This window comes from Oncorhynchus clarkii, chromosome 10, assembly GCF_045791955.1.
Source record: "Oncorhynchus clarkii lewisi isolate Uvic-CL-2024 chromosome 10, UVic_Ocla_1.0, whole genome shotgun sequence".
In the NCBI taxonomy this organism is placed as follows: Eukaryota; Metazoa; Chordata; class Actinopteri; order Salmoniformes; family Salmonidae; genus Oncorhynchus; species Oncorhynchus clarkii.
Window position 1 is genome coordinate 44,966,933 of NC_092156.1, and position 24,516 is coordinate 44,991,448.

Here is a 24,516-nt window from a genome sequence, read left to right on the forward strand (position 1 = left end):
TGCTCACCACTAACACTCATCACCACCTCCATGCCCCTGGACATTGTCAAGACCACAGTACATTATCCAGGCGCCTGTCACCCCCTTGTTCTATGCCTTCCTTCTTTTTCTATCTCTCTTCCCTCTTTGCAAGTCTCAGTTAATTCAGCCTGTGGTTTCTGTTGAAACCATAGCACCAATTTTCTTAATGAATTTCTGCCCGCTGCAGTTTGAAATGTATTGGGATGAATCTTGTCATGGAGGCAAAAGCTGAGCGGTTTCCACTAGATGAGCCACCCACAAAGTCAAAATCATCTACATCGTTGAAAATCATCATGAAAACAAAAATGTGCTTTATGATCTTATTTCAATGTTAGGGTTAGCCTCCCAATCCACATTTTTAAAGAGTAGTAGTTTTTTTTGTTCAAATGTAAAAAGCCACACCTTCATGGACCCACACCCTTTCCCAATGCATTTACAGGCTCTTCTCGACCTTATGGAATTGATTGTTTTCCACAGGACGCAAGACACAATGTGAGTGACTACCGGCCAGCAATAGTACAGATGTGGCCTGGTGAATCTGCCTGCTCTCTCACTGCACGTCACATCACCTCTATGCGCTCTGTCTATTTCCCCATCTTCCCCTTTCAGTCTGTTCTCTGTCACCAGTCTGTCAACCCTACTCCTCTCTGCTGTCTCTTTTTCTGCTCAGTTCCTCTGTGTTGAAGTAAACACTCTGAGACAGCTGGATGTCTGACCTTTACAGAGTAAAAGTGAGAAGTGGGGAGGGAGAGACATCAAGGTAACAGACCAGTAGGCTCTGTTGTGTTTCAGATGATGACAGCTTTTTGTGTTAAGTCTCTGAAAAACATGCACTGCACAGACTGGAAAACCAGAATTTCTGTCTGTTTCCATCGTCCAAGCACCTTCAAGTTCCACCAGGTCTTTTTTTAGACAGAACAGACTGATCTAAACTGACAGATCAGATCTGTGTCTGGCTCCCAGACAAGGGGCTTGTCCAGCTCTTCTCCTGCTGCTCCTTCCATTTGCTTGACAGAGAAATCACATTGACTGATACCATGTCAACAAAGTTCAATAAAGCATCCGTATACACACTGCATGGTATACTAGACTTCTGGCCTCCACAACTGTTTACAGATTTCCTCTTTTCATACGTAGTTTAACCTGTACTGTAGGACATCATCCTCCCTTCAACTGATCAATCGCTTAGTATATTTATTCATGAAAAGTAAAGGGATAGTAATTAATTAATTCACGTTTGAATATTTATTTCATTTAAAAAAAACATGTTCTCATTGATACAAGCTATTTAACATGAATATTGCCATTTATTGTCTGTTTTTTTGTGTGTGTAGATTGACCATCAGATAACAGCAAAAAGGCACAGTAAATCAACTCAAGAAACAAACCAAAAAAGATGATTCAACATATATTATTTCAGTACATTCACTACCAACTATTTGTCCAGACATAGAAGGCTATAGTAAATAGCCTGTTATGTTGATTATTGTAAGAAAGAATTGGCTAGCTCTTAGATCATTTTTCAGTATATTTTTTTGTTTTCTTGTTGTGTTATTTCTTTCATTATTTGCTTAGAACGTTTCTTGTATTATTACCTACAGCCGGACACATCATTATATGTATATATACTGTATTTACATTCAGGTCTCTGACATTGCTGGTCCTAATATTTCTTAATTTCTATTTATTTTCTGGATTATGTGTGTATAATTTATTTTATTTTTGCTATGTATTAGCTACTGCACTGTTGGAGCTAGAAACACAAGCATTTCGCTGCACCTGCAAAAAGCATCTTCAAATCTGTATACATGACCAATAAAAATAGATTTTATTTCAATATTCTTTCTGTTGATATGCGCATGCGTATTACCCCCCACGAATGTTTTCAAACAACGTGCTTCTGGTAGTGATCATCCAGTCCAAGATGGCGGACCTCTTAGGCTTAATCTTAAAATCAATGGAAAACCTCCAACAGTGGGCGACAAAGAGAGCTGACGAAGGGACCGAGGTATCAGCAATATCAATATATAGTCATTTTTCCTCAATTCGTTTGTAACTAGTTGATTGTAATGAAAAGTTACAGGATCCCTTACGGGGTATTCCCAACCTCTTTATAATCTGTACAGAAAGGTATCCAGTCACATACGAGTATTTGCACTTGTGGTGAATTGCATCCTTGTTCAATAAAATGTCTCTGATTGGTAAAAAAAATATATATATATTTTATTGCACTCATTGGCTAAAATTATCCTTCATTCAAGTGCTGCGTGGGAAGCTGTTTGTCCATGCAAAGCAGCTCCGCCTCTTTTACAGTCTGCGTTAGTTGATAATAATGAATATTATATGATACAGTTCATACGTAAATCACATGCAGGCTATACTAGTAGTCCCTAATCGGGAAATGATATCAAATCAAATCAAATTCATTTATATAGCCCTTCGTACATCAGCTGATATCTCAAAGTGCTGTACAGAAACCCAGCCTAAAACCCCAAACAGCAAGCAATGCAGGTGTAGAAGCACAGTGGCTAGGAAAAACTCCCTAGAAAGGCCAAAACCTAGGAAGAAACCTAGAGAGGAACCAGGCTATGTGGGGTGGCCAGTCCTCTTCTGGCTGTGCCGGGTGGAGATTATAACAGAACATGGCCAAGATGTTCAAATGTTAATAAATGACCAGCATGGTCGAATAATAATAAGGCAGAACAGTTGAAACTGGAGCAGTAGCACGGCCAGGTGGACTGGGGACAGCAAGGAGTCATCATGTCAGGTAGTCCTGGGGCATAGTCCTAGGGCTCAGGTCCTCCGAGAGAGAGAAAGAAAGAGAGAAAGAGAGAATTAGAGAAAGCACACTTAAAATTCACACAGGACACCGAATAGGACAGGAGAAGTACTCCAGATATAACAAACTGACCCTAGCCCCCCGAAACTACTGCAGCATAAATACTGGAGGCTGAGACAGGAGGGGTCAGGAGACACTGTGGCCCCATCTGAGGACACCCCCGGACAGGGCCAAACAGGAAGGATATATATGTGAATTACACCTAAACAAATATAGCATATGATCCTTTTATTTACTCAACCATACTAAATCCAAAGCCATATCATATCAACCTAATCAAAATGATATTTAGTCAATAAAAGTCAGTGGTATAGGAGATATATTCATATATATTCCACTCGTATGAACGTTAAAATAGGCCTACATTTTCAGTATGAAAACAATTGAATCATATAACCTTGTTTTCTATCCCTCAACAGACCAGGCAGCAAGAATGAAGAAGATGCAGCAGGATGAGAAGGAAAAAGAACGCCGAGTTCAGGAGAAGGGTGAGAGGCTCTGCCTGCAGGCGGAGGATTATGTTCTGTCTGCGGGGTTATTTTCTGCTCACCCAGATCAATGTCCAGTCAGTAACTTGGACAACCCAGCTCCAAACCCCTACTTTGTTTCCAATTCTTCAATGGTTGTGGTCTTTTGTGGGTAAAGATCAACCTAGCTTACCGCCAGCTCTTTTTTCAGATGGAGAAAGAGGTTCCCGAATTCATTCAAGCCAGTAGGCAACCGAAGAGGAAGTTCAATTCCATGGGAAAGATTGAAAGGAGCATATTGTAAGTGACGACAGAGCATGATCTATGCAATAAAACATAATATGGCACAGTTGCACATCTTTCTTTACATGTAAACTTTTACTGACGTCCTATCTTGTTAGAGGCATGATGTTGCAGAGGACGCTGGTCTAACATCGTTTTCTCTCGGAGAGGATTAGGAGAGCAGATACATCATTTTTTAGAACGTCAGTCCTCTTTGGGTATTCTTTATGTTCAAGTTTCAAGTGTCACTAGATTTACAGTGCATTCGGAAAGTGTTCTGGCAAATTGACATTTTGCACATTTTGTTAAGTTACAGCATTATTCTAAAATTGATAACATTGTGTGTTTTTTCTCATAAATCTACACACAATACCCCAAAAATACATTGCAAAAGCGTGTTTTTCTAAAAAAAATAAAAAATGAAATATGACATTTGCATACAGTAAGTATTCAGAGCCTTTACTCATTACTTTGTTGAAGCACCTTTGGCAGAAATTACAGTGTTGACTCTTCTTTGGTATGACGCTACAAGCTGGGCACACTTGTATTTGTGGAGTTTCTCCCATTCCTCTCCAAAGATCCTCTCAAGCATTGTTAGGTTGGATGGGGAGCGTCGCTGCACAGCTATTTTCAGGTCTCTCCAGAGATGTTCGATCGGGTTCAAGTCTGGGCTCTGGCTGCGCCATTCAAGGACATTCAGACTTGTCCCGAAGCCACTCCTGCATTGTCTTGGCTGTGTGCTTAGGATCGTTGTCTCGTTAGAAGTTGAATCTTCGCCCCAGTCTGAGGTCCTGAGCGTTCTGGAGCAGGTTTTCATCAGAGTCTCTCTGTACTTTTCTCCGTTCTTCTTTCTCTCAATTCTGATTAGTCTCCCAGACCCTGCCACTGAAAAACATCCCCACAGCATGATGCAGCCACCACCATGCTTCACAGTAGGTATGGTGCCAGGTTTCCTCCAGACATGACGCTTGGCATTCAGGCCAAAGAGTTCTATCTTGGTTTCATCAGACCAGAGAATCTTGTTTCTCATGGTCTGAGAGTCCTTTAGGTGCCTTTTGGCAAACTCCAAGCGGGCTGTCATGTGCCTTTTACTGAGGAGTGGCTTCTGTCTGGCCACTCTAACATGAAAGCCTGATTGGAGGAGTGCTGCAGAGATGGTTGTCCTTCTGGAAGGTTCTCCCTTCTCCACAGAGGAACTGTGGAGCTCTGTCAGAGTGACCATCAGGTTCATGGTCACCTCCCTAACCAAGGCCCTTCTCCCCCGATTGACCGGGTGGCCAGTTCTAGGAAGAGTCTTGGTGATTCCAAACGTCTTCCATTTAAGAATGATGGAGGACACTGTTCTTGGGGACCTTCAATGCTGCAGAAATGTCTTGGTACCCTTCTCCAGATCTGTGCCTCGATACAATCCTGTTTCGGAGCTCTACGGACAATTCCTTCGACCACATGGCTTCGTTTTTGCTCTGACATGCACTGTCAACTGTGGGACCTTATACAGTGGGGGGGGGGGGGGGTATTTGATACATTGCTGATTTTGCAGGTTTTTCTACTTACAAAGCATGTAGAGGTCTGTAATTTTTATCATAGGTACACTTCAACTGTGAGAGACAAAATCTAAAACAAAAATCCAGAAAATCACATTGTATGATTTTAAAGTAATTAATGTGCATCTGCATTAAATGCGTCTTGTCACCAAAAACACTCACAAACTTTTATAGATGCACAATCGAGGGCATCCTGTCAGGCAGTATCACCGCCTGGTACGGCAACTGCTCCGCCCACAACCGTAAGGCTCTCTAGAGGGTAGTGAGGTCTGCACAACGCATCACCGGGGGCAAACTACCTGCCCTCCAGGACACCTACACCACCCGATGTCACAGGAAGGCCAAAAAGATCATCAAGGACAACAACCACCCGAGCCACTGCCTGTTCACCCCGCTATCATCCAGAAGGTGAGGTCAGTACAGGAGCTTTAAAGCGGGGACCGAGAGACTGAAAAACAGCTTCTATCTCATGGCCATCAGACTGTTAAACAGCTCTCACTAACATTGAGTGGCTGCTGCCAACATACTGACTCATCTCTCGCCACTTTAATAATGAAAAATTGATGTAATAAATGTATTACTAGCCACTTTAAACAATGCCACTTTATATAATGTTTACATACCCTACATTACTCATCTCATATGTATATACTGTACTCTATACCATCTACTGCATCTTGCCTATGCCGTTCGGCCAACGCTCATTCATATTTTATGTACATATTCTTATTAATTCCTTTACACTTGTGTGTATAAGGTAGTTGTTGTGAAATTGTTAGGTTAGATTGCTTGTTAGATATTACTATATGATCAGAACTAGAAGCACAAGCATTTCGCTACACTCGCATTAACATCTGCTAACCATGTGTATGTGACAAAAGAAAAATTGATTTGATTTGTGTGTCTTTCCAAATCATGTCCAATCAATTGAATTTACCACAGCTGAACTCCAATCAAGTTGTAGAAAAATCTCTAGAATGATCGATGGAAACAGGGTGCACCTGAGCTCTATTTAGAGTCTCATAGCAGAGGGTCTAAATACTTATGTAAATAAGATATTTCTGTTTTTTACATTTAGTACATTTGCAAAATTTCTAAAAAACCTGTTTTCACTTCTTTATGATGGATTATTGTGTGTAGATGTATGACGAATAAGGCTGTAACTTAACAAAAATGTGGAAAAAGTCAAGGGGTCTAAATCATTTCCGAATGCCCCGTACATGCCCTTCCCTTCAGTTGTGCTGTGCATTTTATCGTTCTACCAGAAGCATAACTTAGTAGATGTATTCAAAATGAAAATAAACTGAATTTATCCTATGTATCTGGCAGGAGTTTGCTCTATCAGCCGATGAGCTGGAGGCTTACCAGAATGGAATGGAGCGGGACCCCCAGAAAGACGATGAGCTGGAAGCTTACCAGAATGGAATGGAGCGGGACCCCCAGAAAGACGATGAGCTGGAGGCTTACCAGAATGGAATGGAGCGGGACCCCCAGAAAGACGATGAGCTGGAGGCTTACCAGAATGGAATGGAGCAGGACCCCCAGAAAGACGATGAGCTGGAGGCTTACCAGAATGGAATGGAGTGGGACCCCCAGAAAGACGATGAGCTGGAGGCTTACCAGAATGGAATGGAGCGGGACCCCCAGAAAGCTGTTGACAGGCGCAGACTTAAAGTAAGACTGGAGACAAACACAGTCGCTCACATTCACTGAGGAACAAAACTGAAGAGCAGCACAGGACACTCTGCTTCCAACAATTGAGTCTTGCTCCACCTTAGATACAGTGTATACTCACTCTAACAGTACTCATTTGAGGTTGGGTTCAGAGCTGTTGCTTTAAGAAAGTTTTGGATTGTGGAACCTTCAGCACTTCAGGAACCAGCTGCGTTGGAAGAGGAGACAGACAAACATACACAGAAGAGGGCAGTTTCTCCCAGCTCCAATTACCGTGACAACTACAGCCATCTGATCAGCACCTCTGCTGCTAAGGATACAGCACATACAGTCTTATACTCAGCTGGACCCTCCCCAGAGTTTGTGTTAAATGCTCTACAACAAAGCTTTCTCTACCCTTAACCTTGTTCTGAACACCTCCAAAACAAAGGTCATATGGTTTGGTAAGAAGAATGCCCCTCTCCCCACAGGTGTGATTACTACCTCTGAGGGTTTCGAGCTTGAGGTAGTCACCTCATACAAGTACTTGGGAGTATGGCTAGACGGTGCACTGTCCTTCTCTCAGCACATCAAAGCTGCAGGCTAAAGTTAAATCTAGACTTGGTTTCCTCTATCGTAATCACTCCTCTTTCACCGCAGCTGCCAAACTAACCTTGATTCAGATGACCATCCTACCCATGCTAGATTACGGAGACATCATTTATAGATTGGCAGGTAAGGGTTCTCTCGAACGGATAAATGATCTTTACCATTCGGCAATCAGATTTGCCACCAATGCTCCTTATAGGACACTCTATACTCCTCTGTAAACTAGTCATCTCTGTAAACCTGTCGCAAGACCCACTGGTTGATGCTTATTTATAAAACCCTCTTAGGTCTCACTCCCTCCTATCTGAGATATCTACTGCAGCCCTCATCCTCCACATACAACACCCGTTCTGCCAGTCACATTCTGTTAAAGGTCCCCAAAGCACACACATCCCTGGGTCGCTCCTGTTTTCAGTTCGCTGCAACTAGCGACTGGAACGAGCTGCAACAAACACTCAAACTGGACCGTTTTATCTCAATCTCTTCATTAAAAGACTCAATCATGGACACTCTTACTGACAGTTGTGGCTGCTTTGTGTGATGTAAGTTTGTCTCTACCTTCTTGCCTTTTGTACTGTTGTCTGTGTCCAATAATGTTTGTGCCATGTTTTGTGCTGCTACCATGTTGTGTTGCTACCTTGTTGTTGTCATGTTGTGTTGCTACCATGCTGTGTTGTCATGTGTTGCTACCATGCTATGTTGTTGTCTTAGGTCTCTCTTTATGTAGCGTTGTCTCTCTTGTCGTGATGTGTGTTTTGTTCTATATTATTTATTTATTTATTTATTTTAAATCCCAGCCCCCGTCCCCGCAGCAGGCCTTTTGCCTTTTAGTAGGACGTCACTGTAAATAAGAGTTTGGTCTTAACTGACTGGCCTAGTTAAATAAAGGTGATATACATTAAAAAAGACACTAAAAAAACACCACAAAAACATTCCAATAACAAAATATGCAGTAATTCCTTACTGCTACTAGATGTCGCAAAACAAATTATTTCTTGTAAAGAGCAAAAACAGACAAAGGCTAAACTCTCAGCAACCAACTGTTGGCCCTCATGGCTGTGCTAATGTCCTCTATACTTTCACTGGGAAAGGGACTCATTTGCGTTGGAGAAATGACAGGACACTGGTGTAGACAGAAAGAATGCCAATAGAGAAAATTCTCTACTTTCAAGTTACCAATTTGGTTGGAACATGGAATTTGAAAATGTCAATCAGTCTAGGACATAAGACATATGTAACAGTATAACTGTAGACAGTCCCCTCGCCCATACCCGGGCATGAACCAGGGACCTTCTGCACACATCAACAACAGTCACCCATGAAGCATCGTTACCCATCACTCCACAAAAGCCACGGCCCTTGCAGAGCAAGGGGAACCACTACTTCAAGGTCTCAGAGCAAGTGACGTCACCGATTGAAACGCTATTTAGCACGCACCCCCGCTGACTAGCAAGCCGTTTCACATCCGTTACACATACATAATTCAAGAACCTTCCATCCATACCCACGAGTTTCACCTATTATATATGTCCTGGAAAACACGTAGGGTCTTTAAATATACAGCAGTAGGCCAACTGTAGGTTAATACTGTATAAGAACAGATTTGAGGTATTCCCTCTGTGCTCCTCACACATTTTCTCTAAATTCTCTTTTACACTCAGTCACTTACTCACACACGCGCACACAGTCACAGTTCTCTGTATGGGAAAGAGAGTCAGACCAAAATGCGGCGTGGCTATTGCGATCCATGTTTAATCAAACAAAGTAAACACGATCAAATACAAAACAATAAACGTAACACGAAAACCAAAACAGCCGAATACTGGTGCCCATACACACGACAGAAACCGGCCATAAGGACACTAAAGACAATCACCCACAAAACCCAACACCAAACAGGCTACCTAAATATGGTTCCCAATCAGAGACAATGACGAACACCTGCCTCTGATTGAGAACCATATCAGGCCAAACATAGAACTAGACAAACTAGACATGTAACATAGAATGCCCACCCAGCTCACACCCTGACCAACCAAAACATAGAAACATACAAAGCAAACTATGGTCAGGGTGTGACACACACACACACACACACACACACCTACACACACACACACACACACCCTCTCAGGAGGTGGTACTGCTGCCTGCCCCTGTGTCTTCCGCGCCTGTCTTCTGACGTTTCTTGGCCCGGATCTCATTCATGGCCAATCCTTTTGTTGGCCACTGGTACTGAGGGAGGAGAGACAAATACATGTTGTTATGCGAAGAACAGAGCACAGATCATGAGGAGATGTGATGCACTAAGGAATACAAATCAATACTGAGCCTCTTCACACTCAACCATGCCTGGTCGGCCTCTGGCGTATGTTTATCTATTTTGTTATTTTTTTATTGAACCTTTATTTAACTAGGCAAGTCAGTTAAGAACATCCTTATTTACAATGACGGCCTACCGGGGAACAGTGGGTTAACCGCCTTTTTCAGGGGCAGAACGACAGATTTGTTACCTTGTCAGCTCAGGGATTCGATCCAGCTACATCATGTCTTTGTTATAATTTCATTGTTGGTGTCATATTCATGCCGAAGTGTCTCATTTAAAGACGCAAAACACTGTTTGGCATCGGACTACCTATAAACCACTGTTGTGTAATCTCGTCTGGACAAACTGAATCAGTGAGTCACACTTAAATGAGGATTGGAATGAGTTCCCTATGCTATGTGGACATTGCTGTGCTGTCGTTGTTTTATTCTGTGTTTTCCCCCATGCCCAGTCTGTAAAGATGTCAGCATGAAGGCATCTAGCAGTTTGAAAGTAATCGTTTTAATCCCTGAATGTTTAAATAAATGCTGGAGTAATGTTGAATAATAGTCTTTCCTCTCGTGTCCCATAACATTGCAGTGTGTTGGTAGCCCTACTAGGTGCGTTCGCCTTTTAGGAGGGAGGGTAGATGTCTTGAGACAAAAATACATTAAGGCCTAAAAGTATCTTTACATATGTTTCACTGCTTTGAGACCTAAAAATTACACACTGTCATTTCTAATTGGGCAATTCTCCAACACGATTTACTGTGCATCGGCCCTTCAGTGTTCATCTCACATCTGCAAATTATCTTGGCAGCGGAAGTGAGCTTAATCTTTTTCACTGCCATTTCAATTCCTCAACCATTGGACCCAGTTGACAGTTGCCGTGGCCTCTCTCGCTGAGCCTCACACACGAACGGCTGGTCGTTCCGTTGAGCAAACAGCGCCACTAGCGCACAGGTTCCATTGTGATCCAGTAGGAGCTTCGTTCTCCCTATTGAAAGATCTTATCTGCCTTTGAATCTTTAACAAATAAGCAGCAGGCTTTTGACCTCAAGGTCATTTCCATTATGACATCATAGGCTCCCATCCCTTTTTATTATGACATCACAGGCACCTATCCCGTTTTCATTAGGATGTCATCGAAATGTCTAGTTAGGGCTACTGTGCATTTTAGAGACAAAGTAAGTCTGCTTTATGTTTCCAATTAATTATTTGACAACATAGGGTTTATTCCTACTGTAGGCCTACTTTACAACCAACACCCATAAGATAATTTAATATACTTGTATTAATTATCATCCTCTATCTGTGAAAGCATATGATTTCAACGTCCTGACGACCTGAACTTTGACAGCATCACGTCATTCATTTCACCCCAGTTTATAAATTGGCGTATTCTTCCTGTAGGAGGCGCCTTCATGAAAACCAATGATAAATTCATGATTTTATGGGGAGTTTCACACGGTCCTGGGGTTTGCTGTCGCAGTTGCTGCTATTTCATTTCATATTGACAAGCAACATGAAGCGTATTTTCTTATTAATTTGCATACGTATGTTCGTTGGTTGTGGCGGTGATGTTATAAGAACAAGGAAAGGTAGGACGGACGGCCTGCAAATCAAAAGTTAAATCGTTACCTGCAACTGATGAAATGCGTCTAAAATGTAGTTAAAAACAACATTTAACATTCTGAGTTTTACTATATGAATACACAACAACCGCTACTTGCGATGATCAACGCTTGTGTCGTTTTTAATCTTCTGACTTTCATAATTGCAACTTTTTTTTCTATATTTGGCAAGTGTACACAGTGCGTGTATTTCTGTCCTATCTATAAGGTTCGTGTAGTATTCATACAGTAACTTGTTTCAGAACTTTGTTTAACTATCTTTATTCCCGAAGGCGTTATATTTTGATGAGATCAGTCTCTTTCATTTTCTGTTTATGAAAACTCCTGCTTTGCTTCATATGGTAAACGCTTCAGCTGCTCAAATTACTTCTTACCTTCCATCCTTCCCTTTTTTTTTGCACCCAGTGTCTTCAGTTTTCTGTACTTTCAAAGAGAAAACGTACAGTCCAGGAGACAGCTGGCATCCTTATCTGGAACCCTTTGGATTCATGTTTTGTATGCGCTGTTCCTGCACTAAGGTACTTTACCCATATAGTTAGAATACGCCATTAGTCCGTTTAGTCTCATCTGTAGGTTAGTTTAATACAGTATGAAACCACAACACTGTCATATAGACTCCTGTATCAAACTGTCTGAATCTGAGTGATATTGGATCGTAGGCTACTGCATGCCGAGGATTTAGGCTACACGCTATCTATAATACTGGCAGTCGCTTGAAAGGATTTTGGTGGGTGGGATTTCAAGGTATGCCTGTAAAACATGTACCGTTTCCCTCTCTTAGACAGGCCATGTGAAATGTAACACAATTAAGTGTCCTACTCTGCAGTGTGAGAACTCAGTGACTGACTCTGAGCAGTGCTGCCCTCGCTGTACAGGTAGGATCAGACATTGCCATACAATACAGCAAGAACAACATCCTGCTTTGGCACTCGTGTACATTTTTTTGTGCTTGCCATTATCTCCTCAGATGAGCCTAGGGTTCCAGCTGGCCTGAGAGCCCCGGTGAAGTCCTGCAAGTATAATGGAACTATCTACCAACCAGGGGACACCTTTGCCAACCACGGCCTCTTCCCATCTCGCCAAACCAGCCAGTGTGTCATGTGTACATGTTCTGTAAGTCACACTCTCTCTCTCTTCCTGTAGTTTACGGTGTTGATCTTTTACAATGGAGGCTTTGACGTTACAGCTCGTTATTCTGAGAGTTTTTCCTTGTGTGTCATATCTGACGACTTAGATATGACCTTGCCATAATACTGGAGCTGTTAATGTAGCTACAATGCCCGGTGGTAACCAATGCCACCCTATTCTGCAACGTCTGAAATCCCTTCTGTCTCTCCTTCACCTTTTTGTCCACTTGTTTTTAGAATGGAAATATCTTCTGTGCTCTGAAAACTTGCCAGCCACTGACCTGCTCCTCGCCATTCTCAGTCCCAGATACCTGCTGTCTAGTGTGTAAAGGTGCTAACATTTTATTTCTTGCAACATCAGATTTGCATCATACTTTCTGTTAAAGTAAATATCAAAGTCAACAAGTATGTCTCCTGTTAATTTCTCTGTGTTTAGATGGCGTCATTAATGGGTACACATCAGTGGAGCATAGAGGCCAACAGCTGAACCGAGGCGTTGTATGTATTTTTATGTTGATTCATTAATGACTTTAGTCTTCTAGATTTGTAAAACCGTCATATCAACAAACAAAAAAACGACAACTAATGTTTCATCTTCATTTGTGAGACATGCAAATCAACTTTGATGAAACCGTGTGCGCAGGGGATTTTGATTTTAGGGGAGGTATCTGTACTGTCCATATGTCCATGTTCATATCTACCTGTGTTACTGTATTTTAGAAGGGGGGGTTCAACTCATTGGCATTGTAACTGCACGTGAATCTAAAATAACCCCGTAATAACTGTCTATTTGTGTCCGTGTATATACAAGAGGCATTCATTGGACCAGTGTGCTGGAGAGCAGCTCCAAGGGCGCTCTGTCCGTTCTACTCCATCCACAGTCAGGGGTACTCCCAGAGGCCTGAGCCTGCCCAAACTCCACTTCAAAGGTGCTGCAGAGACCACTGTGAATTTCCTGCTGCAGAAAAACCACCAGAAGGGTGAGAATTTAATGACAGCCCTACATTGATAATAGACTTATTGATAATTCTCCGATTTTCAATGCCTACAATAGGCGACCGGTTCTCTGGTCATTGAGCAGTCCATGTAGTACAGTTTTCCACAAGTGTTTCCACACGCTTGCCGAATCTTTGGACAATTTTCCCCAAACTCTCGACACAAAACACTACTATGAATATCCCATCAGTAGGTTTATGCCTTTTGCATTTTCAGTGTTTACACTGTAGCTGGTTGTAAAAGGTTGTTACAGTAATGTATACCTACTCAAATATACAATATTAAACACACACATGCAATACCGTAACAAAAACATTGTAATTTTATTTCCAACAATTGTGTTTTGTATATAACACTTTCCATACCCAAAAGGAGAAAACCAGGAAAAAAATTCAGTAAGATAAAGAGTTTTCTGTACAAAAATTTAAAAAAAGGAAAGTGTCTCATTCTTTCAAAACACAAAAAGACAAAAACACGTGCAAAATGTAAGGAATAAGACATTAGGCTGCATACTGCCTCCTATTTGGGTCTGGCCACAACACCTCATCTACAGTCGTGGCCAAACGTTTTGAGAATGACGCAAATATTAATATTCACAAAGTCTGCTGCCTACGTTTGTATGATGGCAATTTGCATATACTCCAGGATGTTTTGAAGAGTGATCAGATGAATTGCAATTAATTGCAAAGTCTCTCTTTGCCATGCAAATAAACTGAATCCCCAAAAAACATTTCCACTGCATTTCAGCCCTGCCACAACAGGACCAGCTGACATGTCAGTGATTCTCTTGTTAACACAGGTGTGATTGTTTAAAGAGGACAAGGCTGGAGATCACTCTGTCATGCTGATTGAGTTCGAATAACAGACTGAAAGCTTCAAAAGGAGGGTGGTGCTTGGAATCATTGTTCTTCCTCTGTCAACCATGGTTACCTGCAAGAAAACACGTGCCGTCATCATTGCTTTGCACAAAAAGTGCTTCACAGGCAAGGATATTGCTGCCAGTAAGATTGCACCTAAATCATCCATTTATCGTCTCACCAAGAACTTCAAGGAGAGCAGTTCAATTGTTGTGAAGAAGGCTTCAGGGCACCCAAGAAAGTGCAGCAAGTGCCAGGAGCATCTCCTAAAGTTGATTCAGCTGCGGGATCGGGGCACCACCAGTAGAGCTTGCTCAGGAATGGCAGCAGGCAGGTGTGAGTGCATCTGCACGCACAGTGAGGCGAAGACTTTTGGAGGATGGCCTGTTGTCAAGAAGGGCATCAAAGAAGCCACTTTTCTCCAGGAAAAACATCAGGGACAAACTGTTAATTCTGCAAAAGGTACAGGGATTGGATTTTCTCTGAATCCCCTTTCCGATTGTTTGAGGCATCCTGAAAAAGCTTGTCCAGAGATGACAAGGTGAGCGCTACCATCAGTCCTGTGTCATGCCAACAGTAAAGCATCCTGAGACCATTCATGTGTGGGGTTGCTTCTCAGCAAAGGGAGTGGGCTCACTCACAATTTTGCCTAAGAACACAGAAATTAATAAAGAATGGTTCCAACACATCCTCTGAGAGCAACATCTCCCAACCATACAGGAACAGTTTGGTGACAAACAATGCCTTTTCCAGCAAGATGGAGCACCTTGCCATAAGGCAAAAGTGATAACTATGTGGCTCGGGGAACAAAACATCGATATTTTGGGTCCATGGCCAGGAAACTCCTCAGACCTCAATCCCATTGAGAATTTGTGGTCAATCCTCAAGAGGCGGGTGGACAAACAAAAACCCACAAACTCCAAGCATTGATTATACAAGAATGGGCTGCCATCAGTCAAGATGTGGCCCAGAAGTTAATTGGCAGCATGCCAGGGCGGATTGCAGAGGTCTTGAAAAAGAAGGGTCAACCCTACAAATATTGACTCTTTGCATTAACTTCATGTAATTGTCAATAAAAGCCTTTGACACTTATGAAATGCTTGTAAATATACTTCAGTATTCCATAGTAACATCTGACAAAAATATCTAAAGACACTGAAGCAGCAAACTTTGTGGAGATTAATATTTGTGTAATTCTCAACTTTTGGCCATGACTGTACATCACAAGCCATGTTCTCCCTGGCTAAATGGCAGGGAAAGAATCTTCTGGAGTGACGGATCCAGCCGCCGAAAGGCCCCACATCAACTTCACCACATGCATCCTCCATTGCCTGGAGAAGAGGCATGCGTGTGAGGGGATGGCGTTCATACACCTTCCATCGCCAAAAAAACTATTCAATTGGATTTAGGAATGGGGAATATGGTGGGAGGTATAGAACAAATTGTGGGTGGTCGATGAACCAGTTGCGGACCAGAGCAGCCCGGTGGAAACTCACGTCCCAAGAGACAACATAACTGGACTGCTCTGGTCCACCCCTCTGCTCGGCTGGAATGAGGATGCCATGTAGTGTGTCCAGGAATGTGATGAGAAGGGCGGTGTTGGAGGGACCAAGGTTGGCATGGTGATGGAGGATGCCTTGCTGGCTAACGGCTGCGCACGTGGTGGTATTCCCTCCACCCTGTCCAGGGACATTCACAATGGCACAGTGGCCAATAATGTTCCGTCCCCTTCTTTTGGCGAGGTTGAAGCCAGCCTCATCAATGTAAATGTAAACGTGCAGAATTGCAGCGGCATCCAGCTCCAAGACTCTCTGAAACAGACAACGAGACAATATGTGACATAGACCTAGAGTGGTCAATGTGGTGAGGCACAATACACTGGATTACAGTACTTTAATGTGTCTATACAGTGCTGATATGATAGTAAAATCACAGTATATAGTACTTGCACATATTCATAGCGCTGTTCTTTAACCCTCTCTGAGTTTCGCTCAAATGGCTCCCTGTAGACCCGTTTCATCCGGATTCGGTTGCGCTGTAATACACGGTCCAATGTTGACAATCCCACCTGGTGAATGTTATTGTATATTGTGTTGTCTGCAATTATGTGGTTCTGGATTTCTCCTAGTCTAATGGTGTTGTTTGCCACCACCATGTTCACAATAGCAGGTCTCCTGTTCTGGTGTGAACAGCCGGTGTCTTCCACCATGGCCTGGCCGTCTCTCAGTTCACAAATATGATTGGTTATAGTAAGCTAAAATAATCTATTTTCTTTCAATATGAAATGACATTACTGCAACATTGGCCAATAATCACTGAGTAACAAAGGCCTGATATGTTGGACTGCAGTATACTACAGTATCCATACATAAAGAGCATAGTGTAGATGGTAGGTAACTTATCGGTTCTCATTTCTGAATGTACGGATGATAGATGCAACTGTGTAGCGGCTCAGGTTGAGCTGAACTCTCTGCCCAGCCTCCCTCATACTCAATCCATGGTTGAGCACATGGTCAACCAATGTCGCCCTGATCTCATCTGAGACAACTGTCCTTCCTCGTCCTCCTCTTCCTCCTCTTAATCTCACTCCTTCACCTCTAGCTCTTGCTTCACCATTGACTTCCATTTTCCTCCAAAACAGGAGAGCTCATCTGTGGCCTTTTATAGTGCTAAAGCTCTGATTTCTAAGTGAACAATTCAGCAACTAGTGTTTACACCTGTGAGGAGTGGGTGTTGCCAATTGGTGTATAGAGCCTGGCATTGTGATTGGTGTTGCTTTCCAAAGGGACTAAAGAGATTTTCATTTTGAATGTTGTGCCTAATGTTGAGAACTGTGTAGTGTTTTGCAAAAATGTCATATAGAATTGAAAACTGAGTGTACAGCAGGAATTGTGCTTGCAATTTTGCAGACTTGGTTATTAAGGGATTTGGTACATGAGTTTCAGGTTTCTGTGTTTTGCGTTTTCAAGTTCCAATTTTAGTGTGTAAACAATTGGGAAAAAACTATATAACCCTTACAGCTTTGTGATTTGTAATAATATTTAATACAAGAATATGTTTTTTCATTTTTCTCTCAGCATGCCAATACAGCGGCAAGACCTACTCTCATGGTGATGTGTGGCACCCAGTCCTGGGGAAGGTCCTGGAGTGCATCCTGTGTACCTGTAAGGATGGCATGCAGGACTGCAAACGCCTCACATGTCCCAGCCAGTATCCATGCCAACATCCCATGAAAACCGAGGGGAAGTGCTGCAAGATTTGTCCAGGTAGTAGTGAACAATTATTTTTTTTCACCATAGGTTTTTGACAAGACAAGTCATTTCTCTGTTTCTTGCCCCTAGAACTTAAAACTGAGAGCAACGGGACTGATTGTTACATGAACACGAATCTTGGACATGACCACAACAAACTCTCAGTGTACAAAGTTAAGCCGCCGTCAAAGGATCAGACCGAGGACACCGTAAGGATAATTGCTATTGAAAGTCAAGGGACTGCTGAAGTTGAAGTGCAAGTATGGAAGACTGTAGGAGGTAATAGGGGGGGGGGGGGTTATTAGAGGGCACTAGCATGGCAGTGTTAATAACAAAGTGGATTACCTTACTATTCGGAATATCACCCATTTTGTATTTTCACTTTTCCCAGGAGTTTTACAATTAATGGAAACGGGAGAAGTTCTGAAGAAAGATCTTCTAGATAATCCAGATAACTACACCTTACTGGCAACATTAGATGAAGGTGAGTTTATGTGATGTTTTCCAGTAATTAAAAGTAGAATAGTCCTCTAGTTACAAATCTTGTAATCCTTTTAGTTTCTTTTAAGTAGAGCTTTTCCTTGCCAATGTGAATAGTTGGGCAATACAGCTCAAACCATTTGTAGACATAAGGTCATAGACTAGACATATTGTAGACCAAAGGAAATTTCATTTCACCAGATTAAAAAACAACTGTTTTTCTTTGTCAGTGACCATCTTGTTTCCTGCTGGGGGGGAGTTGCTTTTTGTCTGCTGTTGGATAGCCACATGTCTTTGTTCTTTTTACACAGAGACTTGGAAAAGATTCAAGGAGGAAGAAGACAATCAGAAGAGATTTCCCAATCCCAGGACCTGTGAGGATGGGATCAGGGAGGTAGTGAAGTTCTTGTATCCAGACCAGCTGTGCTCATCTTAACTTTCATTCTCTGGCTTTGAAGTTACATATTTACTACAGAGGACATCGGTGGAAAATGCACAGCATTCATATCTATTTCATTAAACATGAAGCAAAGCATTGCTTATTGGTTAGAGAATAACAAGCTTTTGTTTCTTTTTAAATGTCAACATAACTCATAACAATGTGATGTCCCATATTCTCAGTAACAACATTGTTGGTAGCATTTTGGTAGTAGAAGACACAAAAATAGGGGAGAAAATGCTTTAAACTCATCGCAGTTATCTCATTTTTGTTTTATGGCATGCTGGAATACAGTAAATCTGGTATTATCTAAAAATACAGGTGTACATGTATATATTAGAAAAATACTGCCAACTGGCCATAGCATGTTTTTATAGAGTAGACTATTTTCACAATCACTTTACTCTTCTGCTAAATACTGCTGTTTGAAACCATATGCCTTTTCTGAATGTACCAAGAAATATTAATCAACATATTTATTGTAAATACAAATATGTTAACATGTCATTTTGGCAGAGCGTATAATATTGGTTTGTTTGATATGTTTGTACATTATGTATACATTTGAGTGTGTACTGGAAGGTCCTTGTCTTGCTTTAGCTCATTGGGCTATACACTAGTGATTTCTGCAGAAAATGTGGGTTTGTTATCTATGCATTGGTATTGCCCTGAAAAAGTGTTCGTATGTATTCTTTCATGAGAGTGGTTTACTTTGGTTTGGGGAAACCACTTTCCATTATGTTCTCTGATATATTTGTCATTGTGCTAGGTCAGTTTTCTGCAGGCGAATTTTCCATATGATTCTGTGCGATTTCAGTGCTTGATGTACGTCTTTCCCTTTTGCACAGTTGCGAGGCGTTCTTGCACGTAACGACGAGGCTAAACGTTATGATATTGTTGAGCTCTACCTGAGGCGAGAATTCCAGCGCAAGACGGGCTGTTGTTTCTCCTTTGACTATCCTCCAGTGAACACAGTCGACCAGGAGGATTTCGGCTTTATAAATTGTGCCTGTAATTTGGATTTGTTCTCCAGTGTTATAGTTTGTTTTCTCAAGGGTTATAATGGCCTAACGGAGATGAGCACAACAATAGAGCACTGTTCATTTGATATATATATATATATATATATGTGTGTGTGTCAGGAGTTGGAAGGACACCAACATTTTCCAATAAAGAGAACTGAAGAAGAGATGCCTCCGGGAAGGAATTATATTGAAAAATAAGAATAATATTGCTGGAGGCCCCAGTCTTTTGGAAAAAAAAAAAGGTGTAGAGCACAACTGTAACAGGATTGTCAAATAGTTAAACATAATTTGATTATTTGCAGGATGTATAATCTACCAAAACCAAGAAAAATAAACCCTTGGTCTTTATAAATGGAGGATATTATTGCTGTTTTTCCTAGCACATCAAATAACTATTATGACAAGTTACTGAGAAAGTATGTCATTACTGTTCTACACACATTGAGATAGCTGGCTTATGACCACATCATCTGAAGTCCATGTTTGCCTTTGAGTTGAGTTGCCCTGTGAACAGCTTGTCAACAGGCTTGTTTAGGTCAACAGGTGTAAAAATAATAATTAAAAGGCCCCATTGTCCCTGTGCCATATTCTTTGCAGTAGACTAGCCGTACACAGAGTCCTGTCGATATGGGAGCAGTGCACCGACTTGTGACTAATATCCCTCCTCTGTGAATTTCAACAGTCCACTCTCTCCCGTCGCAGCCACAATGACTCATTGTGTTGGCCTCACACATTGCGCCAGACAGTGCTGCACATCTCTCACTAAAGGCCTGACAAAATATTTTGAAACAGAAGACCCTCAGTTGTAGACCTTAATAGTTTCACAATGAAGCTGTGATTTATTTCTGCTGGCTGTTGGACTTGACAGTTTCTGGCAATATCTTTTTTGGAGAGGTTCAAGTTGGTCCTCCTCAATGAAGAAGGTAGATGTGTCCTTTTCAGCTTCTCCATTATAAACCCTTCTCCATTATAAATCCTTCTCCATTATAAACCTTCTCCATTATAAATCCTTCTCCGTTATAAACCCTTCTCCATTATAAATCCTTCTCCGTTATAAACCTTCTCCATTATAAACCTTCTCCATTATAAACCTTCTCCATTATAAACCCTTCTCCGTTATAAACCTTCTCCACTATAAACCTTCTCCATTATAAACCCTTCTCCGTTATAAACCTTCTCCACTATAAACCTTCTCCACTATAAACCTTCTCCATTATAAATCCTTCTCCATTATAAATCCTTCTCCATTATAAATCCTTCTCCATTATAAACCTTCTCCATTATAAACCTTCTCCATTATAAACCCTTCTCCGTTATAAACCTTCTCCACTATAAACCTTCTCCATTATAAACCCTTCTCCGTTATAAACCTTCTCCACTATAAACCTTCTCCATTATAAACCCTTCTCCGTTATAAACCTTCTCCACTATAAACCTTCTCCATTATAAATCCTTCTCCATTATAAACCTTCTCCATTATAAACCTTCTCCATTATAAACCCTTCTCCGTTATAAACCTTCTCCACTATAAACCTTCTCCATTATAAACCCTTCTCCGATATAAACCTTCTCCACTATAAACCTTCTCCACTATAAACCTTCTCCACTATAAACCTTCTCCACTATAAACCTTCTCCATTATAAACCTTCTCCATTATAAACCCTTCTCCGTTATAAACCTTCTCCACTATAAACCTTCTCCATTATAAACCCTTCTCCGTTATAAACCTTCTCCACTATAAACCTTCTCCACTATAAACCTTCTCCACTATAAACCTTCTCCACTATAAACCTTCTCCACTATAAACCTTCTCCATTATAAACCCTTCTCCGTTATAAACCTTCTCCATTATAAACCTTCTCCATTATAAATCCTTCTCCATTATAAACCCTTCTCCATTATAAATCCTTCTCCATTATAAACTTTCTCCATTATAAACCCTTCTCCGTTATAAACCTTCTCCGTTATAAACTTTCTCCATTATAAACTTTCTCCATTATAAATCCTTCTCCATTATAAACCTTCTCCATTATAAACCCTTCTCCATTATAAACCGTCTCCATTATAAACCTTCTCCATTATAAAACCTTCTCCCTTATAAACCTTCTCCATTATACACCCTTCTCCATTATAAACCCTTCTCCATTATAAATCCTTCTCCGTTATAAACCTTCTCCATTATAAACCTTCTCCATTATAAAACATTCTCCCTTATAAACCTTCTCCATTATAAACCTTCTCCATTATACACCCTTCTCCATTATACACCCTTCTCCATAAACACAGCTTATTTCTCTTCCAACTTGATATGTTATTAGTATTTTCTATATGCCAGATTGTAATGTTATATTTTGAGAAAGTAACTTAATCCTGGAAAATAATGCAAAGTCCAGCATCTCTCATTATGGCAGTTAGTAGACAGGGTGGTGGAGCTGACAGTTTGAGCACATTTTCACCTAAAGATTATGTATTGGTGGAAAATCTGGTGGAAAATCTTGAAACTTTTAGCATTTATGTGGTCTGTTCATTTTTTGAGTGGATGTTTCAAATTCCCTCTAAGTAGCATTTGGCCAATCCAGCTATGCATGATTAGTTTTGGCTCAGGCAATAGTAACAGCTGGGGGCAGTTAGTGGGTATAAATCAGCTAGTGGGGTCAGCTCTCTGTAGGAGCATGTCGAGTCAACCCTGCTGCTGCCCATCGTTAAAGAATATGTCAGACCAGAAAATTCTCCCAGACCTGAAGAAAAAACCTCACTAGATGTCAAGTAAATCAAAGGTTAGAATCGGAAGTCAAAAACAGTTACTGTGCTCACTACAATACCGCTATTACATCTGCATTTTGAAATATTCCCTTCTCTGGTGTTTTATTGAAAAGTGTCTCAACATGTGGTGTGGCAACAATACATTATTGTACTCTAGGTAGCTACAGTATATAGGCCTACTGTACGTGCCCACGTCTTACTATCCTAAATGTAGCCATTTCCTGTGGATAACGGGCTACAGCGAGCTGTTAGTTGCAGTCGATGGAGGCGGGTGAGGTGAGCAAACAAAAATAAATATCAGCAATATCTGCCCCTAGGCTGCTCCATCAGATGGTGCCTCACAGATACCGTGTTTGTGAGGAACTGAAGCAGGCAGTCTTTTGATTCAAAGCGAGCCAACTTGTGTTCAGTTAATTCATTCTGATAGGTGTGTTTGCTTTCATAGCTGGTTAAGGTGTTCAAGAGAACCCCTGAGTTTATGCTTCATCAAAATACTTCCGAAATCTATTGAGGGCACTGTTTTTTACACCCTTCCCCTCTCCTTAATTAAGTTGGCCCCGATCACTTCAGCTGATGATCAGGGCCGTGCCAAGAAAATATGGACAACACTGGGATTCATGTCATTAACACTTCAGTCATTACAGCCTCTTTCCTGAACCCCACTGTTCAGAGGTTCACGTTTTTCAAACACATGCTTGTAATGGACGCATGACTGACAGACCAAGGCCACACTTCAGAAGAGCGACTGTTGTTCAAGGGTTTAGGAACAATGGAGCACAACTTTACAGTTATGGAGGCATCTATTTAAAACATGGTCAGACCACTCAATCACTCTCCCCATGATTACATACTAAATGTACTACAGTTTACAAGTACTGTATACTTGTGCATCAAGAAGACTATGATGAATGGGGGCAATCTTGAATGAACTCATTTGGCACATTGATTAATGAGTGTTAGTGAGGCAATTAGCTGCCTGGCCTCAGAGCCAAATGTATTGTTTCAGCCTCCCCACACAGTAGTATTCTCCAACAGCTCTTAGGTCTCAATGTAAGAGCCCCCCCCCCCCCCCCCCAAACAGTTGTATCCAAACATCTCTCAGGCTTGATTGCAACGATTATGCCAGATGTGGAGATACTGGCGCACACAGATACACTGAAATGGACCCGGGGATATAAATTCCGGAAGATCCTCCGAATCCTCAATGCCTTCATCGACAATGTGTCTTTTGGATAGAGAGCAGAGAGGTTCTCTCTTGACAGATTCTATTAAATCGCCAAGTCCTAAGAGCACGCATTGAAAAGAAAACCTGGTTTCAATTAATTATTTATTGTTGAGGAGTTTTACTAAAGAGAAAGAATGGGATTATGAAAGTAAATGACCGGTGAATGTTTATTTGCCTTTGACTTGAACAAGAACTTAAAATAGAAATAAAAACAACAAAAGCTGTTTTCTCAAGTGCTTGGTTGTAAGCAATTCACAGCTCTAAGATCTGGAATCAGAGAGAGAAATCTGTTAAGTAAATCATTTGTTCCTGGCAATGCGTGCCTTTGCAATTGAATCACTAGTATCAAGAAGTTGAGCAGTGACTATGCTAGTAGTCAAATGTGTGCTGTATTTGTATAGTGTAGGATGTCCTCATAATGTAGACATACTTGTATATTACAGCATGCTTTACCTTGGGATAACTTCATACTTATGGTTTTCTGCCAGGCCTTAAAATAAACATGAATATAATATGGAACAGTCTTTTATACACAAAAACAAACAGGAGGGCAATTAACTGTCTAATAACCTCCAGATGTCCTCTGTAAATCATAGGATTTCATGTATTTAAACATACAGGACTGCAACATACAGGTAGCTGCCAAAATAAAGGAAACACCAACATACAGTGTCTTAATAGGGCGTTGGGCCACCACGAGCCAGAATAGCTTCAATGCACCTTGGTATAGATTCTACAAGTGTCTGAAACTCTATTGGATGCCACTCTTCCACTAGAAATGCCATAATCTGGTGTTTTTTGTTGATAGAGGTGGAAAACGCTGTCTCAGGTGCTGCTCCAGAATCTCCCATAAATGTTCAATTGACTTGAGATCTGGTGACTGAGACGGCCATGGCATATGGTTTACATTGTTTTCATGCTCATCAAACCATTCATTGACCACTTGTGCCCTGTGGATGGGGGCATTGTCATTCTATGGGGTATAGCCATGATAGCCAA

The 24,516-nt window shown here is 41.4% G+C and overlaps 1 protein-coding gene and 1 pseudogene across 2 annotated transcripts; both read left to right on the top strand.

Moving 5' to 3' along the window:
- The first annotated feature begins 1,945 nt into the window (after nt 1-1,945).
- Nucleotides 1,946-7,229, top strand: LOC139419242 (sperm-associated antigen 7 homolog; annotated as a pseudogene).
- Nucleotides 7,230-11,118: 3,889 nt separating this feature from the next.
- On the top strand, nt 11,119-19,880 carry LOC139418568 (chordin-like protein 2). 2 transcript variants are annotated; one of them, XM_071168134.1, is made up of 11 exons: nt 11,119-11,320; nt 11,759-11,871; nt 12,135-12,228; nt 12,321-12,466; nt 12,718-12,811; nt 12,917-12,978; nt 13,292-13,460; nt 17,411-17,599; nt 17,675-17,863; nt 17,976-18,068; nt 18,376-19,880. In XM_071168134.1, the coding sequence occupies exons 1-11, from the start codon at nt 11,173-11,175 to the stop codon at nt 18,498-18,500; spliced, it is 1,422 nt and encodes a 473-aa protein (XP_071024235.1). In that variant the 5' UTR covers nt 11,119-11,172; the 3' UTR covers nt 18,501-19,880. The 2 variants fall into 2 exon arrangements, with proteins under 2 accessions (XP_071024235.1, XP_071024236.1); XM_071168135.1 differs by having other exon boundaries at nt 11,138-11,561.
- The last annotated feature ends 4,636 nt before the right edge of the window (nt 19,881-24,516 follow it).